The following is a 21110-nucleotide window of genomic DNA, read 5'->3' as shown; positions in this document are numbered from 1 at the left end:
TCACAAGCATTTCCATCTTTCTCCTTAAGGCCTTCCTACCAGTGCCCCAGCATGTTCTGTGAAACACCAATGGTGCACCACATTCGTCGTTTTGTACATGGGCAAGGGTGTGTGCAAATTGTGTTAAAGGAGCTGGACTCCCCTGTCCCTGGGTACCAACACACAATTCTTACTTACTCCTGGTGTAGACTGTGCAAACAGGTAAGGATGAGGACTTAAGAATCATTGTTATTCTAATTTAGTATTCCTGTTGTGATGGGATGTGTATGGAAAGCCAGGATTTTTGAGAAAGTGCTCATCCTTGGAGCTAAACTTGTACAAAGCCTGTTGTTAGTACAGATATTCTCATGTGTCTACAATTACTCTTGTAGAATTGGGGCTGTTGAGGGTGAAACAGACATAGTGTGCTGTTGTTCTGTTTGAAAGTGTCAGACCAGGCCCTGAAAGGATAGGTTTAAGTGGAGTTGATATTTTGCTGGAAACCAATCTCTGACATATGGAAAAACTAGAGTTGCCCTTTAAGAGACAGAGCTTTGTCTCTTCCTTGCAGTGAATCTATACAAGGATCAGAAGAATGTGTGTATGGGGAAGGGGAGATGCTGAGGCCTACTGGCTTAGTAATTGGCTAAAACCACTTGGTGTTCTTTGATCTGTTTTAGACTGGACAGTCTGTATTGAGTGAGTCAGTGTGATGTCTAGACTTGCTTTAGTAGTCATTAGAAAGTAAATAAAATCTTCATTAGAAAGATGAAAAACCACAAGGTTGCAAGATTTGTGTACTATCTGAAACTTGTTCTTTAATTTAGCTAAGAAAACATTGTCAGTTGGATACTCATCTCTGGCCAAACTTATTGTTAATCTTAAGAGCCTTCTAAGATGAGAATAAAGCTTAATTAAACAAGATTCATGCAGTGCCTCAAACTTAAAGCATCTTAATTACCCATGCAAATGACTCAGTTCATGTACTTATGCTGGCTTAAACATAGGTGTTGGATGCAAAGATATCTGGAGGAAGCTAATGTAATTGCTGAAGGCAAGCCCTATGCTGCTTTGTATACACCTGTTCTATAACCTTTTATTTCTGTGTGCTCATGTAAACACTAATAAGCTAGTGGCTAATAGGTATGTATAAATGGCTACTCTAAGCTTTCAAGCACTGCTGAAGTTGAAATATACTGCAGAGCAGTATCAGCGTATTCATAGGTGAAGAATCACCAGGGAAAAAGCATGCAATGAAACTTGCTGGTGATTGGACTGCTGGAAACTATCTCTATGCAGAGAAACAGCATCCCAGATTTAAGGATGTGTTTGCACTCCTCTGAATAAGCACCTGTTATCAGCTAGCAGTTGTTGGTTATCCGGTTTATTGCATCCATCTGTGTGTTGGGCTTAGCTTTGTATAAACACTATCTTTATTGTTTGGTATCTTTCAGGGTTGCGTGTGCTTCTGATACTAGAAATACCTAGATTACAGTCTAGGTTAGCCTGTCCTTAATCCCGGTTGAAGGGTGAAATTAAGGCACTTTGCTTTCAATTTCAGGTGACACCAGTTGTTCCCCTTTCCAATGATTCTTGGTCCATGTCTTTTGCAAAATACCTCGAACTGAGATTTTACGGGCACCAATACACTCGAAGGGCCAATGTGGAGCCTTGTGGTCATTCCATTCACCATGACTATCACCAATATTTTTCCTATAATCAGATGGTGGCATCTTTCAGGTGAGGTTCACTGCTTAAAACGTGCGTGTGTGTATGTATCCTTTCTCTAGCACTATATGAAGTGCATGGCTGTAGTAAGGATTCTTCGGGTCGGTCATTTGCTTTGAGTACAGCACGGGATTGCATGATTGCACTGTAACTACAAATGCCAAATCGCTGGCTTGCAGGGGGCTTTGCAGCTCCCATCATTGTTACGGATGGGATGGACAGTATTCTGAAAAATGAATTGTACCAGTATATGATACAGAAGGGAAACGCTTTTGTCTGTTTGATCTGTAATACTTTCAGAATTTCATTTTTGCAACATGATCTGTTTTTTTTTTTTTTTTGCCTGAGGTAAGTGAAAAGGGTGTTACGTGCTACTAAAAGTAACTAATGTTCTGGACATGTTGACAGTGCCCCTTTTTATAAAGGCCACAAGCTAAAAGAAGGTGTAGACCTACTATTATATGGGGACAGTTAAGAAAAGCTGTTGCATTTGTCTTCTCAGCTACTCTCCAATCCGTCTGCTTGAAGTATGTGTCCCACTACCCAAGATCTACATCAAACGACAGGCTCCATTAAAAGTTACTATTTTGCAGGATCTCAAGGACTTCTCTCAAAAGTAAGTTTTTATTTTTAATGCCTTCCTTGGCTTATGTATTTTAAACTTCTTAGCAGACAACTAAACCATTTTTGCTGATGTAGATAATACACTTGTTAAATGCTCATGGTTTAGAAATAAAGTGATTTTAAACACTTACATTTATAGGTGTATATATAATTCTAGGGGAGGGTGATATTGGAACCTTCTCTTATACCTTTATCTATTCTATCAATATTAACTCTCACCGCTTCATCTGGTGCAATTTGTCTTAACCGTTTACATCTCTGTCCACAGGGTGTCACAAGTGTACCTTGCTGTTGATGATCGTCTTGCTTCTCTGAAAACAGATACTTTCAGCAAAACAAGGGAAGAGAAAATGGAAGATCTGTTCGCACAAAAGGAGGTAATGGACTACTTCTGCATCAGCAGAACATACACTGCAAAGCATGTGGAGAAGCTACTTGGATTGAGTGTTAAGTCTTCTGACAGTACATTGATTTTTCTTTTGGCAGATGGAAGAGGGGGAGTTTCGAAACTGGACTGAGAAGATCCAGGCAAGACTGCTTTCATCATCATTAGACACACCTCAACAGTTACAATCTGTTTTTGAGTCTCTGATAGCTAAAAAGCAAGGTCTCTGTGAGATGCTACAAGCCTGGAATAATAGGTAAGAGGACAGATACAGGAATCATGAGCAACACTGGTGTTGTGTTGGTTATAGAAGGGGAAAGTAGTCATCAGGACTGTCTCCTCCTGTAGTGCAGTTGTTATACAGAGGCTGCTGTGACCGCTTGTGATGAAAGTCTTCTGCTGGTTGATTGATTGGAACAGAAAATCATTAAAGGCTTGATGATGTAAGTGCTGTGTTGTAGAGCACAGCTAACACCTGAGAAGAGAAAGTTATTTGAATAGAGGTGGAAGAGGGGAGCATGTGAAAGCGATTGGGTGAAACGTTCTCAGAGATAGACAGAAGCCAAATTAAATGTTTGACAACTTAATTTGCTGTTATTGTGAAGGCTGTCCTCTCCCCTGCTACAATGTAAGTAGGGTGTGGTGTTTGGAACATCTCCTGTTCATTAAGGCATGAGGAAAATGTTCTGTCTTTGGCCGTTTGAAGCATAGCTTCAGCACATATTAGCAGCAATTTCAGTTTGTATTGAAGACTTGTGAAGGCACGCTTGGCTGTTTTCTAGTTTGGAGAAACATCACAACTTATGCTTTTTACAACTAATATGTGTAATCTATGTTTTGTGTTTCATTTTTGAAGATTGCAGGATCTCTTCCAACAAGAGAAAGGTAGAAAGCGCCCTTCAGTACCACCCAGCCCTGGAAGATTGAGGCAAGGTGAAGAAAGCAAGGTACTAGCAGCAGTCTGGACATTAAATAAGTGTTTGTTCTGGGGGAGTGCCATAGTATAAAGTTGAATTTTAGTTCACTTTAACAATTAGTTCACTTGTCTTAATTCATCGTGTAACTTTCATCTGCAAACATTTGAATTGCATGTTAGCATATGCATCTCTCTCTACAGGTGTGAACCAAGAGCTTTATTATACAGAAAGAGAAGACTGGGGATAGGATTTGATGTTTTTCTTTGCTTATGGACTGTTAATACAAATACTGACAGCAGAGACCTGCACTCATTGTCAAGGGTACATCTAGATAGGAAGGAAGAAATCTTGTTAGGCTCTAGGTTTGGATGAAAGTAGAGTGAGAAAACATGACACAGTGACTACTACCTATCAAGGTTACCCTCGTGAAAAAGAAAAAAAAGAGGCTGAGCAAAGAACACAGGAAGAACTGATAATCCTGTAGGTTTGTCTCTGTTCTGTAATGTGTTTTAGGAACTGCTTGGGGGGATGTGTAAATTACCTTGGACTGTTGCCCCTCAAGAACTGTTTGTAAGGGTACAGTTGGCAGTGTGCTGAACAACCACCCTGGGGGAGCTGGTCCTCTGAGAAAATATCCAGACTGCGAGGCAGTACAATGTAATCATCATACAGTAATTGTCATTTGGAGACTGAACTTTAAATAGTACTAAATGCTAGCAAGGTACACAAAGAAATCCAGTGAAACCCTGGATTTGCTCAGCTGCATGCATACATGTTGTTTCCACTTGACACATTTGTTAATGCTGAAACACACTTAGCCTTGATCTAGCAGCAAGAAAGCTTATATAGAGGAAGAGTGTTCTCTTTAAAGCAGTATACAGAAATGACAGCAGTCTTGTGAAGCTGGGTTGCTGTTGCCTTGTCTCTTTCACGTGCTGACAGAGATAGTGATGGTGCTGAAGCTGAGAACAGTGGGTGGGAGTTCTCTGCTGTGGTACATCTGCTTTTGCAGGTGTTCCACAGAGAGGAAGGGATACATCTATAAAGAGCCTGGCATCAACATTGATCACCTGATATTCTTCCTAGATCAGTAGCATGGATGCTTCCCCACGCAATGCTTCTCCAGCACTGCAAAATGGAGAGAAAGGTCTGTTATTTATTTATTTTTTTCTTAGGCTGTGAAAAGAAGCTTGCTGTAACCCTTTCTCTGACGTAATGTGGGAGGTTTCCTATGACCAAACTATCAGATTTGATGGGGAATACCCACTGTACAAGGTGGAGATAAGCCAACTATAAGCTTACTACACTAAGCTTCTAATGTGAGGTTGAGTTAACTATTGATGCTAAATAGGCTATTGAGGGTTTCCCTTTGAATTTGAGTATTGTTCAAAAACTTTCAGAAGCTTTCTGAAGAACCGCATGGAATTTGGGAAATGCCTCTTGCATCTTCTGTGAAGTGGTTGGGGGTGCTGAGACCTCTTACCTGTGAGGCATACATACCTGTGGTAACTGAAGGCACAGGGTTTGTGTACATCTGCTGGAGGTTATATACAGTATGTTGATTGGCTGCTAGTTCCTTTGCTCTGAGAGATGTTACCTGCTTTTTAAGTTTACTTCTTGAAAGTAGATGCTGGTGATAGCTTGTCCTGGAGGTAAGCAATATCACTTCTGACAGCAACGTAAAATGTTTAATGCTTTCCTCTGTCTTTGACTTGACTGTCTTTGCTTTCAGAGGATCGTTTCCTGACTACTTTATCAAGTCAGAGTTCCACAGGCTCCACCCATCTTCAGTTGCCCACCCCTCCAGAGGTGGTATCAGAGCAACTGACTGGTGCCAGCACACTGTCTGAACAGGATACAACTAGTAGCTCAGAAGGTATAGTTCAGTTGTGGTATTGTATTCCTTCTCTTTCCTCTGGCAAGTGTATAAGATCTATGCAGAAAATGGCAAATGTGGTAACTTATCTCTGTTTCAGATGTGTTTGATGGACACTCGTTGGGATCTACAGACAGTCAAGTGAAGGAGAAATCTACTATGAAAGCTATTTTGGCTAACTTGTTGCCTGGGAACAACTATAACCCTATTCCCTTTCCCTTGTAAGTACTGCCAAATACACATGATGTGCAAAATTAGCAGCCTGGTCAGGTTGCAAACAGCTATGCATGCTTCCTTTGCTTCATAGATAATTTAAGTCATCAACTGGGTTTGCATCCAAATAGCCTAAAGATCTTCCTCAAGGCAAGGAATCTTTTCCCTTTTAGGGGTTTGTAGGTTACCCCCTTTTCTTATTAATGACACAGACTTCTATGCCACCCTTGTGCGTATATGTTACCAGTTTCTCTTCCCGTATGCATGTCTACTCAGAACTCTTGTGAGAGGTGAAAGGGAGGGGGAAAGAGGTACATTCTATCTTCCTAGCTGCAGGGAGGGAGCAGAAATGTCCTTCCTTAGTAAAGACTTACTAAAGCTACCTACCTGCTTCTTGTTTTTGCTTCTAGACCTCTTCCAAGGGTTGGACTCAAATTGGCATTGTCTGGGTGTAGGTCAGGTTCAATGGCTACTGCATGCGCCCTCAAGTCCCTCTTTCACGTGAAAATGAGCAGGCTGGGAAGTTTTTCAGCTACTCCGTCTGCGTGTGTTGTAGTGTTTCTTGTTTGACTTGAACCTAATGTTTGGCAGCCTAACTTCTGAACTCCAAGGTAGTAGTAGAGATCATCAGCTAGTGAGGTTAAAGTTAAATGACCCTACAGATAAGAAAACCTCTTAGAAATTGAGGAGGCTCTGGGGAGGCTGTTGTGCAAAATTTCTTCTTCAAAAGAGTTCAAGCTTATCTCCTAATTTCACTCTGCAGGCTATACTGCAAGACAGTCAAAGCAAACTGGCAGGTTTTAGTATTAGAAATAGTGGCTGCTAAACAGAGAGAGACTCTAACTTGGAGCTGATCCTCTGTAAGAAGCTTGCTTGAAGTGATGATTGCTCTAACACATTGCTGGTTAGATTTAACCACATAACTGAGCATGTCTATTAGGAGAAGCTGATCTGGGGCACTTTGGCTCCATGCTGAGATTTGCAGCTTGTGCCTGAAGTGCAGTGAAGAGATTTTGTGATTAACCAAACCTTGAACTTTTCTTTGCACAGGCTTGTGATCTACTAACAGTCTCCCTATTTCATTTCCATTTAGTGACCCAGATAAGCACTACCTAATGTATGAGCATGAACGTGTACCTATTGCAGTCTGTGAGAAGGAACCAAGCTCCATCATAGCTTTCGCTCTCAGGTACTGGTGTGATTTGATCTTCATCAGACATATATATTTCTTGCACAGAAAAGCTGCAAGAGTAAGTTAAATCCTAGGGGTAGGGAGCAAGCACGGCATAATTTTTTCACTCAGCTGCTTTGAGAGCTTCTGGCAGAGCTGAAGTTGTCTCCTTGTGTTACTGAGATATGAAATGTAGGTTTTCGAACTTGCAACTGGATTTTAGACATTCCTGTTCAGCTCAAGTACACAAAAATGAATTGTGGTGTTCTGTGAAAGCTGATACTGTTAGCACGCTTTATTTGCATTTCTTTTTCTCAGTTCCCTAGCCTGGAGAAGGTGCAGCTGAGTCAAGGAACACCAACTGGGTGTTCGTAATGCAATCTCTCCCTCGTTTACCTTCAGTCATAGCAGCTCTTGCTACTACTTGGCTCTACAAACTAGCAGCTTCAGTAAATCTTGGGGCTTGTTTGTCACCAGGCAGGAGACTTTCAGAGTAGCTCATTCTCTTAAATTGCATAAGAGGGAGTAACAAGAGGGGACTTTTTTCCTGCAGTATAATCTAGAGCAACATCTGTCATAAGGGAATTTATCCTAGCTGTAAGGAAAAAACGAGGAGGAGGTTTCCTGCTGTGGGTTGGTTTCCTGCCTCTTAACTGAATCTTTGGGCAAGTGTTGTGGGGTGTCTCAGAAAACTTTTCCTTTTCTTTTTCCTTCAGTTGCAAGGAATACAGAAATGCCCTGGATGAGTTGTCCAAAGCATCTGTGAAAAGCAGTTCTGAAGAAGGACAACAGCCAAACAGGTTAAATGCAGGAACTGTAGTATTTAGAGCAAAGTCAAAGTGATTGTGGTAAAGAAACCAAAACTAGGATGGGGAAAGACCCTGAAAATATGCTTTAGTTAGGATTTCTGCTTTCTGATGGAATATGGCACAATCTGTATGCCAGTGCATTCTTGCAGTATCTGAATTTCCTTTTAATGCTGGAGGCTGTGCTGGCTCCCTCACCTGGTCCCTTGACCATACATACATACATGCATGGTAGGGAGCACTGGCCCTGCTCAACTTGCTGATGGTGATGGAAGCAAGTGTTGCTATGGAGTTCTGAGAAGCTTTTTCAGGGATGTAGTGGCAGTCAACTTCAGAGACTTCTGCATCACTAACACTTCAAACTATATCGCTTTACCCTAGTGTTAGGCTCAGAAGAAACATAGCTCTACAGGAGTAAAGCAATAGTATCTTGGGTAGCAGTGTATATTGGCCTTATGACTCTTTTTCGTTTCAGCATGTCAGACAGCAAACCAAAGAGTAGTAGCCCTGTCCGCCTGCCTGAGACTACCATGGGTCCTTCAAATCGTACTGCAGAACCTGAACAACGTAAGACAATTTTGCCAAAATCACATACATGATACTAATCTCAGCTCGGATTTAAGTCTACTAAACCTGAATTCAAGATAATTTGTTATAACTTTCACACTGAGTACTAAATTAAAATTGCTCTAAATGGGCTTGTTGAGCTTCGTCATGTTGAAGATGTGACACATCTGGTAGTTGACTTGATATAGAAAATGTTATTTTTTATAAATGTCTGTCTGTAATCGCCATCTCTGATTCTTATGAGATCACTTATCTGCTTTAATGTGTTATTATGTAATGGAACTTGAGTTATTCTTGAATCTAGCCTGTTCAGTGGGTCATGATGCCTCTGTTCTGACCTCTGCCTTTTTTAAAAAGTAGCCAATTAAAATACTTTAAAATGGAGAGGGGGGAATACTTTCATGTCAAAGATTCTCACTTTGGTCTGTGTTTTCAAGATGCCATTTGTTCTTCCAGTGGGGTAGGCTTCTGTGTTGTAGTCCTCCCCATGTTCTTAAATTATGACTGTGACTATTACCACAGCTCTTGTTTTGAATTGTATTTGCTGCATTAGAAATGTTGATGCTTCACCCCTGCTGTTGCAGTCATTTGAAATGTTAATTCACTGTTCCTGTGAAGTGTGCTATGTGAAATGACTCCAGCATTCCACAGTGCTACTTAAGTCAATAAATCTGCTGACCTGATGGATATTGGTTGCCTGAGGAATACCAAATTAGTTGAATAACATCACCCCTCCAGTTAGAACAATGAATGGAGAATTATTTTGTGAGTCAAGCTTTTATTAAACTGCCTCTCATAATGCCAATACCAACTTCTTTATTCTTTTCACTGCAGCAAAGAAATCATCTGGCGTTTTGTCTTTCTTCCGTGGCACGGGAGGAAAGAGCCCAGACCTGTCTTCCCAGAAGAAAGAGACCTTACGTGGTGCTGACAGTGCCTACTACCAGGTTGGACAGATGGGCAAAGAGGGAGCAGAAAACCAAGGAGCGGAGCCTCCAGGTACAAGACTGTAAAGTCCATCTTCTGTTTTGGACTGTTATTTCTTCCAAATCTTATTCATACTTAAAAGGCCAAGAATGCATTCTGGCTCATACTCTTTCAGCAGTTCACTTACCAATAGTTCATGTTTCAACCCAACGTGCATTGAAAATGAATGATTTGAGTGTAAAACATAGGTTTCTTTTGATAATATTGCTTTGCTTTATGAGAAGAGAAATGGGATGGAGGGCTTTCAAACCCCTGTAACTATAGGAACATTGAGATTTAACTTTCATTGTTTCAGCTCATGGAAAATAAAGAAAACAAACTAAGAAAAAGCTTGTACTTGTGTTTCATGAACATCAATGACCTTCTAGCAGATGTATAATTACAGCTGTCTGATCCTATAGTTCATTATCTATTCTTGAAGAAAAAATAATTTTCTTGTAATGAGTTTACAAGCAATATCTTGCATGGCTTTCTGGGTAATAATAATGAACAAATGTGACTGAGTGGTACCTTTATGCCTTCAGATGAGGTAGATGGAGGTGATGGACAGAAGAAGCAGCTGGTGAATCCCCATGTGGAACTCCGTGAGTTGTTGTACATAATAACTTGAAGTCTTAGCTGATAAACTCCTTTCTTTGTGTCAATATAACAAATCTTCAAGTTTGATTTATTTTTGTCCTGTTCCATATAAAGGAAAAAAAAATCAAGAACAAAGCAATGACGCTTTTTACTTGAATCAATCCATGGTACAGAAATACCACATAACTGTAGTTGTTTTTTGGTTTTGTGTGGTATGGTTCACTCCCCCCCCCCCCCCCCCCCCCCCCCACCGGCGTTGGGCTGTTGTCTGGACACTTTCCTTTCACATATACTGTGAGCTATCCTAAAGGGGGTTGATTTTCTTGCTGGCTTTTCATTTAACTCCTGTTGGTTTAAATTTCCAAGGTGCAATAGCTGTCAGATCAAGATGTTAAGCAAAATAATATTTTTCCAGACATCAGTAAAATCTAAGTATCATCTCAGGTAGTCAGTGAGTATTGCGCACTGTTATTGAGGATGACCTTTTCTTGCAGAATTTTCAGATGCGAATGCCAAATTCTACTGCAGGATTTATTATGCTGGCGAGTTTCACAAGATGCGTGAAGTGATTCTGGGGAGTAGTGAAGAAGACTTCATCCGTTCCCTCTCTCACTCTATGCCCTGGCAAGCACGCGGTGGCAAATCTGGGGCTGCGTTCTATGTGACTGAGGGTAAAAGTGGCTTATTTCTCTTTCAAAATTACAGGGTGTTGTCTGGGGGTGGTGATGGTTGTGTTAATCCATGTTCACATCAAGCCAGAGGGTTGCTGACCGTCAAATGACGACTCAGAATGAGAAGCTGGGTAGATTTCAGAAATCAAAAAAATCAGTATAATTCAAGGATAAGCGTGGTTACTAAAGAAACTTTTTTTATATATTTCCACATGTTGTAGTTGATTCGTAGATTTTTTTTTTTTTCTTTTCAACAGTGGCTGTTTCTAGGCTGCTACTTAAAGCAAGTCATGAATGAAGGGTCTATAGCCTGTTTTTATTGTATGTTTAAAGAGCCCAGGTAGCTGAGGTAAATTAAACCTAGGCAGTGTTTTCTCCCTTATTTACTACTGGGCTGAAATTCAGAACATATCCAGTAAAAAAAAAAAAAACAACTTTGAAATCAACTCCTGTTGCTAAGAATATTTAAGAGAATTGCAGTCCTTTAATTTTTCAACCATTTCAGCTGCATGACTGTTCTTAAGAACTTGCAAAAAATACATCACTTACAGTATGTAAGCCTGTTTTTGTCTGATGTTAAAACAGATGATAGATTCATCTTGAAGCAGATGCCTCGTCTGGAAGTCCAGTCGTTCCTTGACTTTGCTCCACACTATTTCACTTACATCACTAATGCAGTTCAGCAGAAGGTATGTTTTTCTTTTGTTTGTTTTTTAAGGAAAAAAAAAACTTCATTTAAGGAAAAAATAATAAATAAAATGTTGGAAGTATGAGTTCTAATGTGTTTTTGAGGTGAGAGGTGGGAATTCTGCCAGAGCTTCTAAGCTGTAATGCACAGCCAGGATAGTGGCACTTCTCGTTTATGATTGGTTTCCTTCACATAAAGATCTTACCCAATATCTTCTCATCAGAAACCCACAGCACTGGCTAAAATCCTTGGGGTGTATCGAATTGGGTACAAGAACTCTCAAAACAACACAGAGAAGAAGCTGGATCTGCTTGTCATGGAAAACCTTTTCTATGGAAGGAAGATGGCTCAGGTAAGAGCCAGAAGTGCTGACAGTATGTGACCAAGGGTTCTGTTCCACTGCAGTGCAGTCTGTTTCCTGGCTGAGAGTAAGAGCAGGGTCACTGGTATCTATCTAGATAACTTTTCATGTGCTCAAAGTTGACAGTTTGAGCTTGTTCCTTGTTATGTGATCCTCAGCAGTTTGACTGTACTGGCTAGTTCAGGTGCACGCTTCAGTTGTTAAGTCTTTTGTACTTGCATCTCCTTTGGTTGCCAAAAACCAAAAGGTGTCCTTGCATTGCCTTTGTTTGGGAAGACTTTTTCAAGCATTTATAAAATTAATTAGGATTACAGACTAATTTCCTTAGACGGAGAACCTCGCTAATGGTGATAGTGAGCCCTCTGAAGTTAGGGAAACTAATAACATTTTAAATCCACTCTTTCTGAACTGCAAGGTTTTGAGGTTCCTTGCTCTTTAGCAAAGGGAGAGTGGCCTTTGAGGCAATAGTATGGAAACCTTAAAAATGACTTTGAAAATTCTCTTCAAATACAGAATCAATGTTGAATAGGAAGTTCAAAAAAACGTTGCAACGAATACTATATAGCATCACTTCTTTCCACCTTCCCTCACCATACTTCCAATCAAATATTGGATGGCTATGGGAAGAAGTGAATTGAGAAAGGTTGTGGACTTGGTCCTTGGAGTTAGTAAAATCTTGATTTGAACAACCTGCTCTAACTGGATGTGCTTCAAGTAAAGCATTGGACTAGAGTTGTCCGGAGAACTCTACTCTTTACAACCAAATGATTCTGTGGTCTCTTTCACCTTGCAAATCCCTCTTAAACAGTGCTTCATGCAAGACCCACCTCCCTCTTCAGTGCCTTTGCTGTTGTCAGCATTTGAATCGATAAGCTGACTGGGAAGCTGAGTTTGCCCATACATGTTAAAATTAAGGACACAAGTTTTTTTGCTTAGATTAGGCTAAATATTCATGAAATAACTTGCCTAAAACTGTGGTTTGGAGTAGCAGAGCTTTCATGTAGGCTTACATGCTACTGTCTGCTGAGGAAACTTTAATTTTTTAGTTGTATGAAAATATTGTGTTTGCTGTCTTTCTCCCTACTGAGAAGGCAAGAGTTGCTTTGCTGTGATGCCTGCTAAAACACTGCAGTCAGGCATGTTGAGGTCTTTAACTTCACAGAAAACGGAGGAAAAAAAAAACACGTAATACTGTCTTAATACTGTCTCCATTTGCAGGTTTTTGACCTAAAGGGCTCCCTCCGGAATAGAAATGTTAAAACAGACACAGGGAAGGAGAGCTGTGATGTAGTCCTGCTGGATGAGAACCTTTTGAAGATGGTCCGTGACAACCCTTTGTACATACGTTCCCATTGCAAGGCTGTGCTGAGAGCTTCCATACACAGTGATTCCCAGTTCCTTTCCAGCCATCTCATCATAGACTACTCCCTGCTGGTGGGTCGTGATGATACCAACAACGAGCTGGTTGTTGGGATCATTGGTAGGTTACCTTTTGCTTTTGCTTGCTTTCAGCTAGTGACCCTATTAAAGATGTCTAAACCAGAAGAAAGCACTCTTAGAACTGCACCACCACCACAGAGATGTGTGTCAAGAAAGCTCATCTTCTCCCTGCTGAATTACTGCACTCACCTCTTATGGGTGTTCCGAGTGGTGGCAGAAGTCTTCTCTCTGTTCTTTTATGGGCTTATGCTATCACTTGCATTAGCAGGAATGTGGTGGTGGTGGTGGGGAACAACATCAGGAAGAATATAGGCATGGGGTCTTACAGTTAGTGGAAAAACAATCAAGATTTTGTTTAACCTGCACTTCGACTCCAGTTGAAATAGGGAGGGTTGCTTGTTTGCCTTCATACATGTTTAATCTTTAGAAATATTATTGAACTTTGTAGCCATTTACAGTGTAACTTCTGTGGAGGGGACATAAGGGGGAACAATATTGAGGAGGGGTAGGAATAGAAGAGACAAAACATTGGAGGATCACTTGTGATTGTGTAGCCAGACCTGGATAACTTGGCAACCATGTAATTCCCTTGCCACCTCTGACTTGTGTCTGGAAACTAGAGTGTCATGTCTAGACAGGCAAACTAGTTTTGTGCATAAGACTTGGACATGATTAACTGTGTCTTCACCTTTGCAGACCAAAATGTTCATGTGCTTGTAGTGACCAAGCACACTCTTCCCAAAAAAATGTTTTGGAAACAGTTCCCAACTCTTTCCTTGCAGCCCCCTTTTGCACTTAGGGTTATTAATGATGTTTCTAATCCTTCATTTCATGAAGTGGCAAGTGTTCATTTTGAACCTGCATGTGGCTGCAATAACACTTAAAGCTTTTAACTGCCTGGGCAGTTGTTTTTTTTTTGTTTGATTCAATAGTGACATTCCTGGACTCTTGAGCTATCATATTCAACCCAACCAAATATAATGAATAATCTTGAATAATCTGGAAGGTGAAGCTGCTTGCAGGAGGAACATCTGAGTCCCATCAGTGGAAGCCTACTGTGGTGTCCTCCCAGTTGGAGGAGGAATAGATACATTGTGAAACACATTACTTGAGTTACAGCAGATATAATGTCTTGGTGTGGATATTTTTTTTTCTTGCAACAGATTATATTCGCACTTTTACCTGGGACAAAAAACTTGAAATGGTGGTGAAGTCAACTGGCATCTTGGGAGGACAAGGTAAGGCTAGAATGAAGGAAAGACTTTTGATGATGTTCATTTTTTACCCAGAAGCTTCCAATAACTGTGCTAGTAAAGCTACAATTTCTCCACCTTATGAAATTACTACACTTTAAGATGTGCAGAGCAGGGGAAGGAATAAAGAGTTTCAGAAAAAAATTATGCGTTGACCTGCCTTTATGAGAGACCCTTCAAGTACTTGAAAGCCTGGGGATGGCAGATACGTATCAGATTGTTCTCTTATGTTTTGTTATCCGGTGCTCACACAAAAACTTAACTGTAGAGACATACTAACAAAAGTCCTTGCTGCCTGGTTTCAGAAGTAGTCTTCTGAGTCTAGAAATTCAGTTTTCTTCTGGACTATTGGTGTGGAGGAGCCCTTATCAAATGATTGAGTACTGCTACCCAGATTTTGAGGAGCTGAGTTCCCTTTGTGGAAGTGAGAAATTGCTTCCAGGGAGAAATTTGCTTCTCTGCGGGAAAGCCTGTAAAGATATGTAAACGAGAGAAGAGGAAAAACCACCTGGGACCAGTGTAAAAAGCGTAGATAGTTTCTGCAACATGGTGCGTCTCAATTCGCTGTTAGGGATCCAGACCATAATCTCTCTTGTCTCCCAAATGTTTATAAAGTAAATAAAATCTAACAATACTTGTTGGTTCCATGCCTTCATCGTTGTACCATCTGATGCCATAATTTCATGTGAAACCTGTCTGTACTGCAGTGTACTCTTTAGCCCATTTCTAACTACTTTTGCCTCTTGCACATTAGGTAAGATGCCAACTGTGGTCTCTCCAGAACTGTACCGGACCAGGTTTTGTGAAGCTATGGACAAGTATTTCCTGATGGTGCCAGACCATTGGACAGGGCTGGGCCTGAATTGCTAAACTAAAGCCCATATTGGGAAAGCACAAGAGGACAATGATGCCACAGGCCACTCTCTTCCTGTGGCCTGCCCAGCAGTAAGCAAGAGGATTGCAGTTCTGTGTCTACACTGACCATGTGCATCATGTTGCAGAGTGTGAAATTTGCTCGTTGCACTTTAATCCTCTCTTGGAGGCTGACGGGTGAGCCAGCCTCATTAAGGATCTAAGCTGTAAGGTACCACTGAAGAGTGCTGATTGAGACATTCCCTCTGTCAGTATGGAAGGTGGTGCTATCTCCATGAATGAGCACTGAAACCTACTATCCAGTTCTGGTGGTGTAGAAGTACATGATCTCTGTAAGTCTTGCATTCCTTAAGTGGTGTTGAACATGAACGGCTCACATTTCTGTAGTGGATGTGTGGTACTGCAAATGTGAAATATCCCCCCACCCCATGAGGGTGAGTGAGAGAAGAATGAAGTTAATTCCTAAATTCTTCTTTTTTTTCAGTGATCTGTAGTTGACCTGTTTAGGATCCAAGAATAACTTGTCCTGCTTATGCTCTGTAGCCTCAATTTTTACTAGGTTCTGTAAACAGTACTTGAGGATGGGGAAGTATGCATGTGTGGATTTGTTTTGTTGTCTTTTTTTAAAGACAGCTCCACAATTATAATGCCATAACTCTACAAATCACTACATCTTTTAATAGTGCAGTACAGCTCTGTCTCTGTAATTTCATTTTAGCTGAATCCCATAAAAATGGGTTGTCAGTAATCAGCATGATGCAAACCCCAAACATATATCCCTTCAGTCCTAAACAGGAATTTGGTCAAAATATTGCCCAACTCCCTGGAAACGGGTAACTAAAACATACCCTTTTATATAACAAGGCTCAATTAATTACAGTTATGAAGTTGGTTGACTCTTCCCTTAATAGAAGGCACCAAATTGCCAGATGAAATGCCTGCAGCCTTAGATTGACGACTTTTTCCTTAATGAAACCATTATTCCTGGCAGATCACCTAAAATCCATTTCAGTTCCCAAAGCCTTTGAAACAATGTATTTACCTCATGGTGAAATTTTGCCAGGAGAATGCTTTTCTTGTGTTTGCAACATGCTGATCAGAACAAGCATCCAGATCTCATCACATTGTGCTATTCCAATGAAAAAAACTCTCTTCAGCAGTATTAGATTTTTTTTTGCACCACTAAGATGAATGTATTCTTCTGAAAAAAAATTGAACCAACAAGTATCTTGTATGATGGATAAGATGTGCAGAGATCTGAGAATCTCTACATTATGAAAATAAGCACCTCTTCCCATTTTTTATTTTTTTACCTGTTTTGTAGGTGACAAGTTTACTTTTTAGATTCAGTATAATATAGGCCAGTAAATAAGAGTTATGTTTTTGTTGTTGTTTTTTTTAAATGCAAGTTTGAGAAGCAAGAATACTGTCCTTGGACTTACAGTCTCCAGAAGGACTTTAGACATGGAGTCTGGGACAGTATAGCTCTTTATGACCATTTACTCATTCTGATCAGTTGCCTGGTAATTCCATCTTCACTGTAGCTATGGATTGAAAGGTGCATTTTTTTCACTCCTCCTGTGTTCAGTATTTTCTTCTGCAGCAGATGGTGGTAGCTCTGGTCAGGAGTGACACCTGGGCAGCATTGGGAAAGGAAAGGACAGTGAAAACTGAATTGTTGGCTCTGAAAACAACCAGTGCAGTTCAAGTCTGAGCTGCCAGGAGACAAGTCATTTTTGTTGGAAGAAGTCTTCCCTACTCCCCACCACCACTTCCAATGATGAGCAAAAGTACTGGCAGCAGAAACGAAAGTATTCTTGCTTTCTCTGTCCAATGTACTCTCTGTTTCTGGGGATGCAGTGTGGAAGGCTGCAGTGATGTATGCTGTGGAAAGATGACACAGTTCTGCTTGACTCCCTCTGGCATGGAATCCTTTCAGTTCAGCACAGGGCACTGGGTGAAGCTGATTACCTCTAGGACACGTCTTCTCCTGTGCTGAAATGTGCTCCCAGGTTGGTTATTTGTGTAGGGCCTTGTGTAATGAGGAACCAACCTGTCCATCAGCTCAATGCTACTCATTTCTGCGGCTCCTGCCTTCTGTCTTGGTCCACTGATGTACAAGAAAGAGCATGACATGTAGCCAGAGTCTGTTCTATTCTCCATTAAAGTTTCCAAGTCAACTTTCTCCTTCCTATCCTGAAGTTTATAGGGAAAATACTTGACTTGCCAAAACCTAAGGTGACCCAAAGCAGCTGGTTATCTTTCACTTTAGTATGTGCAGTGGATGATGGACCATGAATATGGGTAGTGCCATGGCATCTGCACTAGTTTGGTGCAGAGCTGGGCTGTGCTATCCCTGTCTTGTCACCAGTAACCCTTGCTCCAGAGTGGTATGTGGCTGTTCTGCTTGTCTTCCAGAGTCCCAAGCAGCTGGCTGTAAAGTAACTTGGTCATCTGATTGTAGTTAATGTTCCCCTGTGTAATAGCACGAGGCCTTTGGCACTGGACAAAATGGGAGAACCCTCCCCTCTGGCCAGCTGTTCAGCAGCCTGTAAGTGCAGAGCCCAGTTGTTTGAATTGCAGTCTTGGGCTGAAATCATAGCATTTGGAGAGGTCTTGGGCTAGAATCAACAGCTACCTTTTGGTCAGGATGTGGCTGATAGACTAGTACTGACCAGCCTGGAGTAGGTAGCAAACTACTAGTCATGGCTGAAACAGTAGCGTTAACTGGAATTGCGTCATCTTTGGGTGCCAGGTAACCTAAAGCTGGAAGCATTGCTAGTTCAAGTCCCAGAAATTGAATAGACCTCCCCAGATGTTTCCTTTTCAGATTAAGAATTGTCCTAGCATTTCACTCTCTACAAAGCTGATGTTTTTGAAAGGAGAACAATAGTTCATGCAGGAGAGATCCTTCTTGTGGGGCTGACAGGCCTGTGTCCCTGCAGCATGCCTAAGGATGTCTTAATGGAGTGGCCTGGGTATTAAATAAACCCTTTGATCAGAGCATTTTATTTCCTTGTAATGCAGGTGTAGTGTATGTATGCATAAGCAAAATCCAGTTGTAAATGCACTGTAAGACTGCATTGTTCTTTTTTCCAGAGTTGCACTGGCTTGTCTGTTTTGAACGGAGGCCTTGTGACAAACATCTGAATCTTCTCCCATTCAGAAGCAATGACTTGTTTCAAGTTGTGTAGACAGCACGTTGCCTTGCAGTAGCCCAGGGCTGCGTTCTGTTCCCCAAAAGCACACAAGGGACTCTTGCTAGTTAAGGAGCTCCACTGCGCTCAGGTGGAGTTACCTGTGGAGTGGGCTGTCCTCTGTGAGAATGACCAAAACCAAATCAATCACTCACTAGCAGGAGGCCAGACTAACCATTAATCAAAGCACTTCATGTATCATAATGTATGTATTTCTAATCTATCTTGGTTCAACTGTATTTTATAAGATTGATGTACTAAACTACTTGAGAGTAACTGCCTTGACTACTTGGAGAATCAATATGTAATGTATATAGATAAAACCGCAAATAAAGTGACTAAAATATACTTGGGTCCGTTCCGTGTGGTGGAGCAGTTACGTCTCTTGTAGAATCCCACTTTCCTGATCAGAGGCCAAGCCCTGTGCTCGCTCTGCTGGAGGTTGCCCGCTTTGCATGCGGTGTAAGCATGTTTGTCATCTCTCCACCTTGCAGCTTGACTCTCCTGATGTAGCAGGACCTCTGGGCAGCTCTCCAGGTCAGTGTTTATAGAATGTGCAAGTAACCTGTCATGCTCTTTTCCCACCTTTTCCCCAGCTGCTTTCCAACATAGTGCTGTGTGAGACAGGGAGCCTGTTTTGTCCACCAGGTGTTGATGTTTCTGTGGCCCGATTCTTCCAAGAGGTAGAGCATTCTTAGAAAAGTTCTCCAGGTATTTCTGTAGTTTTCTCTTAAATGGATAAGACTTAATAATTATGATCCTCCAAGGAGGTTTGAAAGCTAATGGCTTGTCTGGGTTGCTTCATGTTTCTAGTATATAATAACTTCCTCTCTTACAGCTAAAAATGATGTGTGATTAGATCTGGGAAGGGGCCTTGTTGGTTCTTAGACAGTGGTAAACTCAATCTGAAACATAAGGATTTTACTTCCATTACATGGCATCCTCACTTTTGCCAGGTGAGTTTGGGTTCTGTTTTCTACTGCTGTATGAAACTGCATCAGAAGCTGTCCCAGCACAGGTGTGTGAGCAAGGAAAAAGGTGGGATGCTCAACTTAAGGTGGTGCTTCCTTTGTAAGGTTGAGCAGCAGAACTTGAGGGGCTTCTCTTGGGTTGTTCACAATGAATCCCAGAGTGATAGAGCTCTGCAAAAGAAACTGTCCAGCTGCCTAACAAGTATAGGACCAAACAGCATCAGTACTTCCAGGTATGACTGTCGATACTCAGTAAAAGATAAATTGTGCTTGTGTGAGTCAGCACAGGCAGGCAACAGGAACAACCAGCTAAAAGGCAAAGAGTAGACTTATTCTCATTACCTTTCCAACTGGGGGATCCCTGAAGCAGCACCTGAGCAGAGAGGTACATGAGCACAGGCACACAAGTGAGAATGCAGGAACCACTAAACAGGGTCCATCCGAGGAGATTGCTGGCCTGCTGGTTTCACCTGTTTTTATCAAAACCTGTTTATTGTGCAGGCAAGTTTTTACCACCATGCTGTGATTCTCCCTGTGCTGCTTTGATATTTTTTTTTTTTCAGAACCAAAGCCCAGAGTTCAAGCACAAACAACAGCAAACATAAGTTTTTTCTACATTGCTGCTCCCCAGACTTTGTGCATTCCCAGCTTCAAGGTCACTTGAGCATATTTACAATCCTCCTTGCTAGTCTTCTGTTCTGATCCCATCCTCCTTGCCTCCTGCCTAGCCCATTCATCCCAAAAGTGCTCTAAGCAAAACTTCTTTTGGGTTACCTTGAAGTCAGGGAGAAGGGCAATAGGGTGAGAAGGGTGCAAACTACTGTTCTGAAGTACTTTTAAAAATTTTATTTTTCTTAAACAGGCTGATTGCTTTCTAGAGATAGAGAACTGGTCTATGGAGTGCCCCTGGCAAGGTTGTTAACTGCAGGGGGCTGCAGGATGACCTCTGTGGGAGGTGGCCATGTGCTGGTCACAGCTGGCTCCAATGAACCTCCTGCAGGGCACAGCTGAGCCCATCAGCAAAGCTGGTGGTGCCTGTGTGAAAATGCAATTAAGGAAGACGACGAAGGGAAAAAGAGTGAGGAACAGCCCTGTGAAAGCCAAAGGCACAGAAGGAGGGGAGGAGACACTCCAGGTGCTGGAGTAGGGTTTTCCCATGCAGCCTGAGGAGACCACACCACAGCAGACACCCATGCTGCAGCCGCAAAGGGCCCCATGCAGGAGTGGGTTCTCCTGACAGGAACTGTAGCCATGGAGGGCCCATGCTGGAGCAGGCTTTTCCTGTAGAAGCTGTGACCTGTGGGGAAGCCCAAAGAACATGTTCTAATAGGAACTGTGACCTGTGAAAAGCCTAAACTGGAGCAGGCTTCTTCTGAAGGACTGCAGCCTGTGGAGAGGGCCCACACTGAAGCAGGTGAAAAGTGTGAGGGGGTGGGAGCAGCAGAGAGGAATTGTGGTGCACTATGGCCCCCTTCCCCTGCGCTGTGCATGTGTGGAGGAGTTGGGGTGGGTGAGGCTGAGCTGGGAAAGGGGGGAGGGGGCTTGCAGTGTTTGTTTTTAATTTAATTTAGCTAAATCTGATTAAAAAAACTGATTAAATATGGTCATTAATCTCTAAGGAGTGAGTTACTGCTTAAATGAACAAGGAGGTAGGGAAATGATGACACTGAGCTTTGCTGTGGTAGTTTTCTCCCCACCGTAGGCTGTACCCATGGGAGGTGTGGAAGATTGCCTTTCTTCTAAGGGGAGCTCTCACTGCTGCCATGAGGGCTACCTGCTTTACTCTCATCAGGGCAGAAACTGCTGGTGGCTGTGGTAGGCAGG

General features: G+C 41.8%; 1 protein-coding gene across 4 annotated transcripts in view; it reads left to right on the top strand.

The window, feature by feature from the left end:
- Positions 1-18663, top strand: part of PIKFYVE (phosphoinositide kinase, FYVE-type zinc finger containing) — a 62039-nt gene extending 43376 nt beyond the window's left edge. For all 4 annotated transcript variants that reach the window (XM_035331251.1, XM_035331249.1, XM_035331250.1 and 1 more), the window contains 20 exons: positions 30-201; positions 1541-1719; positions 2210-2323; positions 2600-2708; positions 2818-2972; positions 3573-3663; positions 4720-4780; positions 5366-5509; positions 5610-5730; positions 6816-6911; positions 7610-7693; positions 8175-8266; positions 9101-9265; positions 9778-9837; positions 10327-10503; positions 11089-11192; positions 11415-11543; positions 12771-13032; positions 14156-14230; positions 15000-18663. In XM_035331251.1, coding sequence (XP_035187142.1) covers positions 30-201; positions 1541-1719; positions 2210-2323; positions 2600-2708; positions 2818-2972; positions 3573-3663; positions 4720-4780; positions 5366-5509; positions 5610-5730; positions 6816-6911; positions 7610-7693; positions 8175-8266; positions 9101-9265; positions 9778-9837; positions 10327-10503; positions 11089-11192; positions 11415-11543; positions 12771-13032; positions 14156-14230; positions 15000-15115 — 2506 coding nt within the window. In that variant the 3' untranslated portion in view covers positions 15116-18663. The remainder of the gene's footprint in view (positions 1-29; positions 202-1540; positions 1720-2209; positions 2324-2599; positions 2709-2817; positions 2973-3572; positions 3664-4719; positions 4781-5365; positions 5510-5609; positions 5731-6815; positions 6912-7609; positions 7694-8174; positions 8267-9100; positions 9266-9777; positions 9838-10326; positions 10504-11088; positions 11193-11414; positions 11544-12770; positions 13033-14155; positions 14231-14999) is intronic.
- The last annotated feature ends 2447 nt before the right edge of the window (positions 18664-21110 follow it).

Source organism: Oxyura jamaicensis, chromosome 7 (genome assembly GCF_011077185.1).
Source record: "Oxyura jamaicensis isolate SHBP4307 breed ruddy duck chromosome 7, BPBGC_Ojam_1.0, whole genome shotgun sequence".
NCBI classification, from domain to species: domain Eukaryota; kingdom Metazoa; phylum Chordata; class Aves; order Anseriformes; family Anatidae; genus Oxyura; species Oxyura jamaicensis.
The sequence above is the reverse complement of the archived record's forward strand: the minus strand, read 5'-3'. Positions and strand labels throughout refer to the sequence as shown.